The sequence below is a fragment of the Protopterus annectens genome, chromosome 8.part1 (assembly GCF_019279795.1).
Source record: "Protopterus annectens isolate FY-2018-M chromosome 8.part1, PAN1.0, whole genome shotgun sequence".
NCBI lineage: Eukaryota > Metazoa > Chordata > Ceratodontiformes > Protopteridae > Protopterus > Protopterus annectens.
The window spans coordinates 369,547,389-369,562,981 of NC_056742.1; the positions used below are offsets into that span (position 1 = coordinate 369,547,389).

General features: G+C 47.2%; 1 protein-coding gene across 1 annotated transcript in view; it reads right to left on the bottom strand.

Moving 5' to 3' along the window:
• LOC122810362 (TRPM8 channel-associated factor homolog) overlaps window positions 1–13,775 on the bottom strand; it is a 430,351-nt gene extending 416,576 nt beyond the window's left edge. Inside the window, exon 1 of the mRNA XM_044081946.1 lies at window positions 13,159–13,775. Coding sequence (XP_043937881.1) covers window positions 13,159–13,766 — 608 coding nt within the window. The 5' untranslated portion in view covers window positions 13,767–13,775. The remainder of the gene's footprint in view (window positions 1–13,158) is intronic.
• Between the last annotated feature and the right edge of the window lie 1,818 nt (window positions 13,776–15,593).

Consider the following 15,593-nt stretch of genomic DNA (forward strand, 5'->3'; position numbering starts at 1 on the left):
CACAGCAGACACTCACACAACTGCCTCCACAGGGCACAGCACATGCAACACATTGACCACAGAGTCGGTGTGCCAAACAGTCACAGCCCTTAAGGCCAAACACAATGCCAGACACACTTGTCATAGGTGACTCCATAGTCAGACACACTGATGTCCCACTCACCAGATCAGGTACAGAGGAGGTCACAGTAAGCTGCCTATCGGGCACTGGAATCCACCACATAATGCAAGCACTCAGGTCACTAAACTGCAAGTACAGGTCTGACCCAGTCATAATCCATGCTGGTGTGAACGACCTGAGATGTACCTCCCTGGACTACATGGAAAGAGACATAGAGGATCCCTCTGATTATGTAGGCCAGGCAGGTATGACCCTGACCTTCGGCAGTATCCTACCTTCACCAAGTATGATGCCACATAAACAAAGACAAGATGATCAGCTGTAGTATTTTGCTTAGACTATGGTGTCATTCTAAGGGGGTCCAATGTCTGTCTGCCTGGGATGACATGCTGGACAGGCCACGGTGATTTGCAAGGGACGGCTTGCACCTGTCACGCCTGGGCTTCCGGATTTCAGATGATGCTCTTGCCACCCCCATTGTGCCTTTTTATGCAAGATTCAGATTCTACACCTACCACCCTAGAACACAGTAAAGGAAAGACACTAAGGCTAATGCTGCTCAATGCCCAAGGTCTCAACCTCAAGCTGCACACACTCTATGCCCTTCTCAGTATGTAGCACATTGATGTCTGTGCTGTGCCTGAAACCTGGTTCACAGCTTCTGACAGCACCCCGGCACTATCGGGTGTTACCTCATATCATGCATTCCGGCACCAGCATCCCGACAACACCAAGAAGGATGGTGGGTGTCCATATTCATCAAGGACACCCTCACCTCATGGTTGGTGGCAACACACGATGCATCGGACACCATCCAGGTGGCAGTGACCGTAGGCAAGACTGCTCTGCAGTTTGTAGCATGTTACATGCCTCCCGCTCAAACTCGGGTACCTCACACAGCTATCCTGCAAACACTGAAGGGGATAAATGTATCTCCAAACACCATCCTACTGGGTGATTCCAACTATCCACATATAGACTGGGATCACTAATCATGCCACAACACTCTAACACAAAGGTTCCAAGAGTTCATACACTGAAATGCCATGGAACAACTGGTCCCAATCCCCTCAAGTGGAGGCAACATACTAGAACACATCATCACGAACATGGGGTCACACTGTTCAACACCAGACGTATACCCATCATTGGCGAGATCAGATCATGGACTACTCTCAGTGGGAGTCCACATCCCACCCACACCCCAGATGGGAAAAGAAACGGTGAAGACCTTCTCAAATGCCAACTTCACATTTCTGAGGACTGGTGTGGTCTCTTTCAAGGCCCCCAGGCCAGCAGACACCATTACCCAAGCCACTGTATCACTTAGAAATGCCTTCTACCAGCACCTCCAGGACTGCATGGTTCAGGCAATCCCAAAAGAAAATGACTCTTTGTACCACAGGCAAGCATCCAGTCTGGTGGACCCTAGCCATAAACAAGCTGTACAACACAAGGAAGGAGCTACTATGAGATAGAGCGTAATCCGTAGGGGGGAAGACACCCCTGCTCATTGTGAGTAAAACACTGGGTTCCCCCATACAATCATCCGAGGCATGTTTTGAGAGTAAACCCACTCAGGACTCCAGGGACAATCATGAGGCCTTTTTTACCTATGTTTGAAACCTGGGAGGGAACTCCCAGATATGCTCAGACTTAGTTCAGAATGATGTTGATATCACTGCACCTACAGACATTGGCAACATACTGGCTGACAGGTTCAGTGCAGATTCCCCCCCCCTCCCCCCAACTGGGGGGGTATGTACACCAGAGGATTGTAGCCCCCCAAACATCTCCACTGCTGGGGTGGGAACTGCTCAATCCAAGGCAGAAAACACTTTATCCATGGGACCAGATGGTGTCCCCAGTTGTGTGCTCCATGAACTCAATGAGTAATTACACCCGCAGTTAGGGCAGCTGTTTAATCTTAGCCTCATCTCAGGATATGTTCCCAAGGAGTGGCATACAGCAATGGTGGACCCACTTCAAAGGAGGTGCCTCGACCAACCCCAGAAACTTTTAGTTATGTACTCACCATAACTTCAGATGTTTGGGATCCATCTCGCCTACATTCTGACTGATGGGTTCGGAGCCGATCCCTCGGCTCCGACTGCACGCTATGCCAAAGAGCGAAGTCTCTTACTGGCTGAGCTTACCATATCCCAGGATGCACCACTACCAGTCCCCAGATCTAGTTTGTCCAAGATACATGCACACATGCACACCCTGCTTATATAACATAGTCAGATGAAACAAGATAAACAGTAGAACTCAAAACCGTTCAATCTCTTCTGATCTCCAAGGCAGGGGGAAGGAGGGTGGGTATTAGGAATGTAGGCGAGATGGATCCCAAACATCTGACGTTATGGTGAGTACATAACTAAAAGATGTTATGTGATCCTATCTCGCCTACATTCTGACTGATGGGACAGCGTCCCTAGCACCTGAATCCTGGGTGGCTCACTGGAAAACACTCCTGAGTACCGTGGAACCAAATGAAGCTCGCCCTTTAGATGCCACATCCAATTTGTAGTGGGAAATGAAAGTGTGCGGATTGGACCAAGTAGCCGCAGCACAGATTTCCGATATAGCGAGCTTGGAATGAAAAGCTATAGAAGTAGCCATAGCTCTGGTAGAATGAGCCTTGATAGATGTTGTAAGTTGCTTATTCAAAGAAGAATAAGCCTGAGTTATGCAATCTCTGATCCATTTTGAGATAGTAGCTTTTGTGATGGTTTGGCCCAGTTTATTATCTGAGAAGGACACAAACAACTGGTCTGACTTACGGTTGCTGAGTCCTGTCTAAATAGAAGCGTAATTGCCTGTGAACATCCAATTTATGAAGAGTGTATTCTGCTTCATTGGAGAATTTTGGGAAGAAAACTGGTAGCTCTAGAGATTGTTGGAGGCAGAAACTAGAACAGACCTTTGGGACAAAGGATGGATTAGGCCTAAGTGATACTCTATCCTTGTGGAAAATCAAGCACGGTGGCTTAATAGACAGGGCTTGAAGCTCTGAAACTCTTCTTGCAAGTAATTGCAACTAAGAAGGCAGTTTTCCAAGACAGATATTTTAACTCGCATGTAGCAGCCGGTTCGAAGGGGAGATGTTAATCAAGCACCAAATCAAGATCCCACGGAGGTGCAGGATGAAAAATTGGGGGTCTTAATAGGCTCGCACCTTTAATGAAAGTTTTGCATAGTCTGCTGCTCATCAAAGGAGGATCCATGGATTCGTGGAATTTAGAGATAGCCGCTAGTTGGACTTTAATAGTTGAGACAGAAGATCCCTGATTAAACAGGGATGTTAAGAATTTCAAGACCTCTGGGACAGGAGCAGTGATAGGTCTAAGCCCTTGAGTTGAGCCCAGATAGCAAACCTCTTCCACTTACTAAGGTACAATTTGTTAGTGGTGGGTTTGTGGGCGAAGATAAAATGTGAACAACTTCCGGGTCTAGTGTGTGCCTTCTAACTAAAGTCGGAAGTGGAGGAGCCAAGCTGTCAATTTCAAAGATTGAAGGGACTGATGCCGATGTCCCGACTGATGGATTAGCAAGTCCGAATCAGGTCTAAAGTCCACGGATCATCCACTGCATGCTTCTTCAGGTAGGGAAACCATACCTGACGAGGCCAGTACGGGCAATCAGTATCATTGAAGACCCCAGTTGAGAAGCTTTTGAATAACTCTGGGAAGAAGCGGAATTGGAGGAAAGGCATAAAGTAGCCCTGTTGGCCAAGGTTGTGCTAGAGCATCCATGGCTGGTACTCCCTGATGTGGGATCAAGGAGAAGAACCTTTGGCACTTGGTGTTTAGTGGAGTTGCAACAGGTCGCAGCACGGCCCCCATCTCCTGAAAACCTGAGCTGCTACTGTGTGGTTTAGAGACCACTCGTGAGGAGAGAGAATTGTCCTGCTCAATTTGTCTGCCAATATATTTGACTTTCCCGGGATGTGGGTCGCTACCAAGAAGCGGTTGGTAGCTACAGCCCATTCCCACACTCTCATGGCCTCTCTGCAAAGGGGGTATGATCTGGTCCCTCCTTGTTTGTTCAGATACCAAACCACCGACATGTTGTCTGTGTGGATGGCGATGATGCCCTGAGGAAGAAACTTGTGTAAGGCTTGTAGGGATAGAAGTACAGCCCTCATCTCCAACACATTGATGTGGAGAAGAGCTTCGCCTGGAAGCCAGGAGCCCTGAACTAGCCTGCCCAGACAATGCCCCCCCCACCCTATCTGGGAGGCATCTGTCGTCAGGGTAACCACTGGAGAGGGAAGAACAAAGGGTTTCCTTGATCCAAATTGGATGTCTGAAGCCACCAGCGAAGGTCCCTTTTGCATATTTCCGTAATCATGATGTGATGATTGAGGGAAGATCCTGAAAGGACCATTGTTGACAATAGCCACTGAAGAATCCTCATGTGCAATCTTGCCAGAGGAACTAAAAGAACCGTGGCAGACATTGAGCCTAGAACTTTAGAACCATCCTGGCTGGGGCTTTGGATCTCGAGATTAGAGCTTGAACTTGGCCCTGTAAAGTTTGGATCCTTTCGGCAGGAAGAAAGACGCATCAATCTTGAGTCTATCTCTGCTCCTATGAACCTTATGTTGAGAGGGCAGCAAGATAGACTTTGACCAATTGAATGTAATCCCCAGGGTAACACCCAGGAGATGGTGGCTTTGAGGTTGTCCATTAGTAGATGCCTGGTGGTTGCAGTCAGGAGCCAGTCGTCCAGATAGGGAAACACTTGGAATCCAAGACTTCTCAGGTGAGCCGTCACTACTGCCAAACACTTGGTGAACACCCTGGGGGCTGTGGTGAGGCCAAAGGGCAGAGCGCAAAATTGGTAATGACTGACTCCCAGGCTGAAGCGCAGATACCTCCTGGACGCCTGATGTATCGGTATGTGATAATAAGCGTCCTTGAGGTCTATGGAGCACATCCAAACATCCTTCTCCAACAGTGGGAGAATGGATTGTAACGTGACCATTCGAATTTGGATTTCGTGACGGATTGGTTCAGTCTGCTGAGATCCAATATTGGTCTCAGGTCCCCTGTCTTTTTTGGCACTAAAAAGAACCTGGAGTAATTTCCTGATCCGATCTGGTCTGTGGGGACCGGTTGGATGACTCCTTTTTCTAGCAGCTTTAAAGCTTCTGCGGCTGCCATTTCCCTTTGACTGGGTGGTGGGTCCGGGATTCTTTTGGACGGTGGGGGAGTATGTGAATGGGATGGTGTAACCTCCGGCAATGATCCAAGCACCCATCTGTCCTGAGTGATTGACTCCCAGGCTTTTAGGTGCTTGGCAACGACACCCGACTGGCTCCGAGCAGCACAGCCGGGCAATCCCTCATGGCGTGTGGGAGGCTGAAGAGCCACGAAAGGACTCATGGGTCTCCAGAATTGCGGGCCCTCTGCCGCCTCTGGGACGGCGTCTCCCTGAAAAATTTCCCGTCCTCTGCCTCTGGAAGGGGAATCTTCCTGCTGTTGAGAGAAAAACTTTGAGATTTGCGGAACCACATTTTCCCCTTAGCCTTGGGGTAAGGCCGAAAAGGGAGTGGAATAACGGGCACCTACGGCAGATAAAGTTTTTCCTCTTGCTCACAGCGGTAAGGGTGTCTTTAACCTTGGGTCCAAACAAGGAGGACCCATCAAAGGAAGCGTCGAAGGAAGACTTGAAGGCCTCCGCAACTGACACAGCGGAGCCAGGCTTGTCTCAGAGCCACGCCTGTGCCTGCCGCTCTACCCACCTTCGGCCGCAGGAAATGAGCCTCATGGACGAAGTTAGAAATTGACGTAACGATAGCCAACTGAGAGATGACCGACTGGGCTAGCTCCTCAGGTAGGTTACCCGAGAGGAATCTGACAACACCTTGACCAGATCGCGCTGAAGCCTGGTAAAATGTGCCAAATAATTCAGAGACCTTAACGTAAAGGCCGCTGAAGTCAGGGTGCGCTTCCGCACCTGTCCATACTCCTAGACTCCTTATTAGGAGGATGGACGGACGCTGAAGCCTCTGCCACGTCCTGTTGTGTAGCAGATGCCACCACCATGGCATCTACAGCCACGCCTTTAGTAAGGAACTCCTTCTCGGGGAGCAGACAAAAATTTATTTGGACGAAGGGACTGGTTCCACGGTATCTGGATGTTCCCATGCCCTTCGACAAACTAAATCCAGAAGCTCGTCAAGGGCGGAGACACCCAGGAGGCGGAGGGCTGAGCCCCAAAGGCCTTGAGGAGCACTGACTCAGCAGAGGGGGTTTGGATATCCAGCCTCGTTGTTTGAGGATCTCTAAGATGTCTGCAAATGAGACATCATCCGAGGACGACTGGGACCCTCTGCATCATCCAGATCAGTGTCTGAAGTAATAGACTCGGGAGTCCACGTGCTTCCTCTTGCACGATCTCTTCCTTGGGGTTCCTCCAAGACAGCTCAGAAGAACCCTCAGGAGGAGGGGAACCCCACTGGGGTAACCTCAGGCCGGGCTCCGCTGACTACGGACAGGGGAACTGCCAAAGACCCAGTCTCCACGCCAGGGAAGGTGCCGGTAAAGCCGGGAGATGGCGAAGAGGACTTGGCCAAGGCACTCCTCATGGCTCTGAAAGCCGGACCCCAGAATCCTGGGAGTGTCCGTCCCCGAGCCGTGATAGCCGACGGAAGTCCCGCAGCCAAGCACCGAGGGGAGGCTCGGAACCGAAAGCATAGGTCCCAAACATCACCCCGGGTCCAGCCGAAGACGTCCAGCGTACCAAACTCGACCAAGGCCGGGTTGGAGTAAGGGTCGGAGCCGACCCTGAGATCTCCACCGGCTCCAACAGCACCTGCTCCGACGGAGCCAAGCAGTCGGAGGAGGAATGGCAATGGGTGGGCCAAGGTCATCAGCTCTGAAGCCAACTGGGTCGGAACCAAACAAATTTTGGAAGACTGGGGACTGGAACAGTCTTTGGAGCACCCTGTCTATATCAGAATCTGACATCCTCAAGACCGAGAGGAAACAGAACGGGTCCGAGACGCCTCTCCAACGGCCCCAAAGGGCTAGGGGACCGGCCCGAGGCGACTCGATGAGTATCGGCGCCGAGGGAATACACACACCAGATTCCATCGGTGCCGAGGTGGACTTCGCCGAGGAGGAAGTGTCTGAGCGGGCGACCCTTGTCGGCTCCGAGCAGTGGAGCCGAAGGTGACCCGCCTCTCGATGCCCCAGCCATCGGCTCGAAGCCAGAGGAGTCGACACTGGTGGCATCGAGGCAGACGTTCCGACCTCGGCTCAAGTCCTTGGAGCCAAGGAGAGGCCTGCCTTTGTTTCTTGGCGATCGGATCCGACGGACTGGTCGGAGCCGACGCCTTTCTTTTGGCCGAGAAGAAGGAGAGGATGCCAAAGCTTCTTCGAAGAAGGTTTAATTAATCCCTAAGAATTAATTTATTTTCCTCTCCTGGAGGACCCTTGAGGAAAAAGCGTGACATACACTACATGATTCCTGTAAATGTTTTGCCCCTAAGCAATACACACAGAGCGAGTGATCGTCCGTGATGGACATTTTGAAGCTACATTTTACACATTTCTTAAAGCCCAAGGCCTAGGATTCTGAGACATTATAAAAAATTTCAGAAAACTAACTGGAAGAAACACTGGTGACACACCTAGAATAGGCTTACAGTTATCACTCGCAATACTCTGTAGTCAAACACAGCACAAACTCTGTAAATTGGAATAATTTCTCTGCTAGTTCTTCTTTAAAGAAGAGAAATATAAATGATCGAAACAGAACCGAAGTCACCTACAAATAAAAAGACCGGGAAAGGCCTTTCCAGACAAGAGGTACTCCTAGTCCACACTCACAACACAAGAATTCACCAAGTGAATTTTGTCAAACGCACTCTAAACACAAGAATAGCTGTTAAAACAGCTTTTTGTTGAGAATGAAGAAAATCCTGACAGAAAAACTAGTGAAATAATCACTACTTAACTCAGCCAGCTCGAGACCACGTCTTCACTTGTTAGCGGCAAACGAGATCTGGGGGACTGGTAGTGGTGCATCCTGGGATATGGTAAGCTCAGCCAGTAAGAGACTTCGCTCTTTGGCATAAGTGTGCCGAGTCGGAGCCGAGGGATCGGCTCTGAACCCATCAGTCAGAATGTAGGCGAGATAGGATCACATAACATCTACCATCCCATCAGCTTGACAAGCCTGTTCTGCTAAGCTATGGAGAGGATCATAATGGGAATTCTAAATGAAGACATAGGGGACTTGCAGACATTGGATCCAATCCAGTTTGGCTTTGTCAAGGGCAGATCATGCCTTTTAAACTTGGTTGACTTTTTCAAAACACTCACCCAGGCCATTGACGTGGGCAAGGCAGTCCACACAGCCTACCTTGACCTGGCAAAGGCTTTTGACACAATACCCCACTCAGGTATCATTGAAAACATCACCAGCTTAATTGTGAACCCATACATCACAGCATGGGTTGCAAACTGGCTAAGTGACGGAACACACAGGGTCAAAGTTGCTGGTGCCAGTTCATACTCCAGAGCTGTCACAAGTGGTGTCCCACAGGGCTCAGTCCTGGGCCCACATTTGTTCAGTATCTACTTTTCAGAATTACGAGCAAACACAGGAGGATTATGACTGACAAAGTTTGAAGATGACTGCAAACTGGGAAGCATAGTTGGAAACCCATCTGACACAGACATCCTTCAGAAGGGTCTCATAGACACGGATAACTGGTGCCACAGCCATGGCCTTACATTAAACACTAAACAATGCATAGCCATACCCTTCAGGAAGAACAAGGTTACCACTACTTCCCATCTAGGTGGCAATCCTCTAAGCACAACGTAGGTTATCAGGGACCTGGGCACCCAGGTTGACAGTGACCTTTTGTTTGACACTCACATTGCCAGGGTAGTTTGGAAGGCCTTCTACATTGGCCACCTCATCATGCAGTGATTCACATCTAGATCAAGGGAGGTCATTGTTCCCTGTACTCATCACTCATCAGACCAATGATTGCATACATTGCCCCATTCAGATTGGATGGGCCCACATATTCCTCGACAGGAGGTGAAAGGGTCTCAAACATATTTCTTATGCTGCCCGACTGAAGGAATTCCAGCTGTATTCAGTCGCTTACTGTCTGCTCAGAGGTGACCTGTGCCTGACATACAAGGCTATGTCCAACCCAGAATTAATGAACATGCTTCACCTCAAGACCTCTACATCCATCAGAACTACAAGGGCAGGAGACCTAAACCTCAACACAGATATTAATAGGATGTGCTGGAGGGACAGATTCATCGCCCAGAGAGTCCATATGCTGTGGAACAACATCCTGGTACATGTGAGGCTGAGCACCTCACTGGCTTTGTTCAAGTGAGATCGTGACCAATGGATGGGAGATTGCAGGTATACCCCAGGGATAACCTCAGTATCACTGCTTGACAAAGGCACAGCAAAATAATGGGCATATTATCCATCAACTTGCAGGGGTGGCAGAAGCCACAAAACTCTGGGCTAGGCTTATTAATGCCCTAGGGCAGATAGCCTAGTATGAACCTATGAACCTATGGACATAGGCCTGGGGCAGTTCCTGCTATTAGGACAGTGGTCTGCAGCAAGCTATATAGTAGTAGTCGGTTTTAGCCATTGGTATTTGACCATGGCTATTCCATGTTGCTTCTTGTTGTGGTACAAACATGGGTGTGTGGTTATCCATGCTATTTACTGCTAGTCACCCTCATTTTGTATCTTGTTCCATGTTTTTGCACATGTACATCACTGTATGACGTGCAGCTGTTTCCGCAGGGTCATATGCATGGATATGGATGTTAGTTGGGGTCCTCAGGTGTGCATATTGTACATGATATTACATTACTTAACACATGGCATTCATGCCTCAGGTGGTGCTGCAGGGCCACCTCTGTCGGATACACATACTACACTCCCTGCACGTTTGGAAGCAGGTTGTGTCATGTTAGGCATCCCTGTTACTGTATGAGTGAGTCAGAGCGGGTATCAGTCCCAGTGTTCCTACTGACCAAGCGTATGTGCTATGCGTTGCCTCTTTGCCAAGGCCAGGGCATACTGGGCACGCCTCCTTCTGCCTACTGGGACAAGGTCAGGTTGTTCCTCCTCCGAGTCACCCCTGCCTGTGGTGGCCTTGGCAATGGTGGGGATGTTTGGCCCAGCCCTGTGCTGGTCCTGCTGCAGCTGTTTCCAAGAGGATCATATTATGTAGCATAGCACATATCATGATCATTTGGGTACATGTAGTTGGTGTGTACTGCAAAGCTCCACCAGATGTGTCCAGACACCGGAACCGTGACTTGAGCAGCCCAAACACACGCTCTATGATATTACGTGTTTGTGCGTGTGCCTCATTATGGCGTTCCTGTTCAGGTGTGTGTGCATTTCTGATGGGTGTCATCAGCCACGGCTCAAGTGCATAACCTGCATCCCCCACTAGGTGTCAGTGTGGGAAGTCCCCATTGGCAAATGATTGGTACAGCTGCGTCAGATGCCAGATGTGGGAATCGTGGTAGCTCCCAGGGCAGCCAGCACACACATTCATTATTATGCCCTGGGCATCACACACGACCTGGCAGTTGATGGAGGGGTATCCCTTGCGGTTAATGTAGGCTCTACCCGCTCACCGGCTGGTGCTTTGATGCGTATAGGGTGCAGTCTATTGCACCCAGCACCCCAGGGTATCCCGCTATTTGCTGGAAGAGACGATATTGCTGGCCACAACCTCACGGTCATTAGGGACATATATATGATCACTGACATGTGGTGACATGGCATCCAGGAACTGGTGCAGTACCCTGGAGGCTGATGCCTGTGATATCCCCATCATATCGCCAGTTGGTCTCTGGAAGGTACCTGTTGCTAGTATTCTTAGGCCAACACATACCTTGGTTTCCACTGGGATGGGTTCCCTCTGTTGGTTCTGTGTGTGAGGCGTGGCCTGCACAGCTCAACAATCTGCTGCAGGAGCTCTCTGTCCACTCTATAGCGCTCTACTATCTCCAGCTCATGTAACCCATGGTAGGTGACCCTGGGCCTGTATACTCTTCTCCTTCTCCTCACTCTGGGTTGTCTGTCAGCATCTGCATTGTCACCACCCTCAGCAATTCGCCTATGCCTGACTATAATAGCTATGGCAACCCCTAGCATTTCTGCTCTGAGTTCAGCTTTTTTCAGTTTTCAATTCTGATAGCTTAGTTTCTGGCAGTATCTGTTGTGAGAAACAGCCTGCACTGCTCCTTGCAGTGTTTTAAGTGCTGGGTTGGGCTTCTAGTCTGCCTTTGTAATTGCCTGCTTCTAATTGTTTCCACCAATTAACTCCAGTAGTATCCTCTGGCAGTTTCCATGAATTTTAGTTGTTTCCTGTTTCCTCTCTGTTTCCTGAGGGGGAGCAATGTGCACACCAGCTTAAACACACTCACAGTCACTTAAACGCGCGCACACATCCCTACACGGTGTTACACGCACGCACACATCCTTACACGGTGTTAGCTAGGCTGATTCATGCTAAAACGCTACAAGACACTGCCTTACACACGCACGCCAAGAAACCGTTGTAAACAGTTTGCAACACGCTCCCACATGTTGAACCTGCCTTACACGCGCGCATGCACGTATATCAAGAAACTTTGAATGTAGAGATAGCGTATACCCTCAATTTCTTGACTTTCCTAGTGTTCTGTTGGGACACACCTCCCTCCCTGATGTCTGTCTGTCATCTGTTACCTTACATTGCCCTCCAATCTGGTACATTTATCACTATCCTTCCCCCCCGTGATGTCACCTACCTCTTACTCTGTTCCTCCCCCTTCTCTAACTCTTACACTACTCAGAAAGTGCTCATTACCTATGTGGCAGTGTGATTCTGTATTGTAATCCTCATTTACATAGGATTGCCTAGTAATGCTTAGTTACATGTCTTACACGGAGCTTCCCCCCCTTGACAACCACTAAACGGAGGCCATATTGTTTTTGGTCTGCAAGTCCCTCCATTGACATTTCATGTAATACATAAATCCCACAATTGTGGGTTTATAAGCTTCGGTTTTCAGTTTTAGGTAGCGCATCCCGTTTGCGTGGGTGTGCGCTGCAGTTAAACACAAAAATCCCGTGAAAAAAAAAAAAGTTATAGAACTTATTTTGCAACACTTTTTCATGCCAATGGCCACATATTTGGCCATTGGCATGCTTAATGAAACATATGCACCCTTTATTTGGAGCTGACATAGCTCCGTTTTTAATTTTGCAGAAATGTACTCAGTTGTCAGCCGAGTACATTTCTGCAGCTAACACGTCCGTTACACGGACTGGTTTCTGCTTCGTGGATCGCTCAAATACCTCATTTGCATATCTTGGAGCTGCAAATGAGGTATTGAGCATTTCCACGCCCAGTCCGTGTAAGAGACGTGTTAGCTGTCTCTTACACGGAGATTTGGGCTGTTCCTGAATCGGGAGGCTTACACGGAGGCTTAAACTACTCTTGAACTCCGTGTAAGCCTTCCTGAATCTGGCCCTTTGTCTTTTAGTCAGCTCAGTACAAGCTGCTTTTCAGTTTCAATATGTGGAAGGTGCCCTGATGCTTTGGAAGCTGGTTGGCTGTTATATCCTTAGCAAGATACAACCCCCACATAGCTAAGGCTACTGCAGCAGTGATCGATATGAAGAAGATGATGTAGCACAAAACTGTCTGCTTTTACCTTTCATTTGGCAGTGTTATTAAGATGTGTGTTAGCATGGTTATAAATAACTACAATGCAAAAGAAAATTAAATTAAAAGGAAAAACATTACTAAAACATTAATGGACACTTGCATACAGCTATGTGACTTTTCTAAGCATTGTTTTTCATATTCAAAAAAATACTTCACCAAACCTGCCTTTAATGAGAGTGGACTGCAAGCCTTAAAACTTTAAGATTTACATCATAAAGAAGACTTTCATTACTTAAAATTTTAGACATGTTTGCATTTTATTAGCATGCCAACTAAATAAGAAAATTATACTCACGAAACAAGCAGTGGAGTTGCAGGCATGTGTCTTGGGAGTGAAACAATTCCTTTCTCTCCATAATTTGATGTAAAATAAATGCCTGCTACACTTGTCACTTTGTTGCCAGGAAATGAAAGTATAACATTTTCAACTCCATGTGCATAGGACCACCACCAAGCTTGACCACCAATAAGCAGTCCTCCACCTCCTTTCACAAACTTGATAAGCTTATCAGCATTGCTGTCATCATATGCATCCATGCAGAGCACACCAAAGGTGTTATTCAAATTCCTGACTTTCAGCATACTCCCAACACCTGCTTTGGTCAGATCTTTTAATGTATTTTCAAAGTACTTATGCGAACTTTGAGACGGCTTGAGCCAATTGATGGCATTCTGAATGAACCTGGCAAACTCTGGTGTGCTGATATAAGCTTCGTGAGAAAGCACCACCATCTTACCGCTCCCATATTTAGCGGCAGCTATTAGAACTTGGCCTGTAGAGCTCAATGTCACAGGAAATGAAGTATCACCTGTAAGCAGCAGTTCACAAGGAACTGGCTCACCACAAAAGGGTAAAGTATGAATTCCATCTACCAAACAGCGATAGTCATCTTCCAGTATCATCTTAGGTAATGTCTTCTGTAAAAGTAGAAAACATTCTGTTAACATTTAAACAAGGCACTCTTTCAGAAAAATACATTACATATGTCTAATTAACTTGGGGACTACTGTCAAAGTGCACAACACTGACAGAAATAATCATTTACTTAAGATATGGAAAAATGAAAATAAACTGCAGCTATGAAAAGATAAAGCTGAAGAGTGTAGGTTATTTATTTATTTATTTTATTTTACATTTGTTGACCGGGATAGCCCGACTGGATACATGTCCATTTTCAGCGGAGGCGCAGGGAGAAAAGCTCCAAAGGTAGTTACACAAGCAAACTTAACATAGTACAAATTAAACACAATTTACAGACTCTGTTGAGGAGTATAAGTTACGCAATCTCACAAACTTATAACATGGCTTAACAATTAAAACACAAATGAGTTCCATTTACAAAATAGTATTGGTACACAAGTAAGACTAAATAAACTTGAAATATTGCTTGAGAGATTTCTTGAATTAAGAGGGTAGTATCTAGGGTAATGTCAGCAGGCAGTGAGTTCCAGGTTTTGCCAACAGAGTTGGCGAACAGGGAGTCACTGGCTGAATTGTTGGATTTGATAGTTTGTACTACCAGTCTATTAGATGAGAGAAGTGGTCTGAGGTTGGAGTGGGGATAGATAATGTTTTTCAGTGCAGGTGTATTTTCAGGTTGGTTAAGTACTTTACGAGCCACGATAAGTTGGTTATACTGAATCTGCCCAAGTAGTTCTAGCCATCCAAGATTTTTAGGTTTATTTATTTAGATGAGGATGTAATAAATCTCAAATCCTGTAAACAAAATTAATTTCCTCCTAAACTTCAAACAGTAATAATTTACAACAGAAATCAATGCATGCATAGTAGCTGCTCCCTTTTTTATGCCAGGGTATGAGGAGAGTCGAATAGAGTTGTTTTCAGAAGGGTGGTTAACAACTCAGCTTCGGTGACAGTAAGGCATCAATGCTGCCTTCCATGTGCTCCTGCTGGGAAGCTGCAGATTTTATTTTGCATAGTCTGGGGTCTTTGCAGGTTTGGAATGGAGATAGTCCTTTTGATGGGAAGGGCATACTCAAGGGTTGGATGTATAACCCATTTTCATTGGCAAACTATGCCCTCCTGCCCAGCAGACTGTGAACTTTGTAACTGCTGTGTAGCATAGCCTAGATTTTGTTCCCAACACTTTGAATAAGGGTGTTGAAAAAAATGAATCCAGCAGACACCTAGGTACTTATACAAATGTTTTCAAGAGAGCTGCAATCAGGGCCAGATAAGCCCCAATTTCTTTTAAACATACTAAGCCTCTTCGTTCAATGCTTAAAAGCATTGTTTTGACTTTTACATGACCGAACTAACCCAGAATGATAAGATTTTGATAGTTAAATCAGGAAAATTTCCAGATTACCAGACTACCAAATTCAACAGAAAGAAGTAAATTGTACATGTTAACTAAAAAGTGAGCAAAACGGCACAGCCCCCTGGTGGAGAGGGATAAGCCATGACTACAAAAAGGTGGGGTGGCTGAACGGCTGACATCAGCTTTCTCATTTTGTGGAAAGGGAGGCAGCTAGATCTCTCAAATTACTGACATTTACCAGTGGATAGGCAATCACAATGAATAGGTTGAGCAGGATTGCACTGCAGAAGCAGTGCTCACATTGCTAAGCTCAGAAATTACACATGCATGGGACTATATGTATCTTTCCCTGACCAGGCAGCTATCCAGAGTCACCTACAGGAAGGGGCTAGGCAGGAGTCTCCTTTGGACAAGCATATGGCCTTGCTCCCTAATGTTCAACTATTAC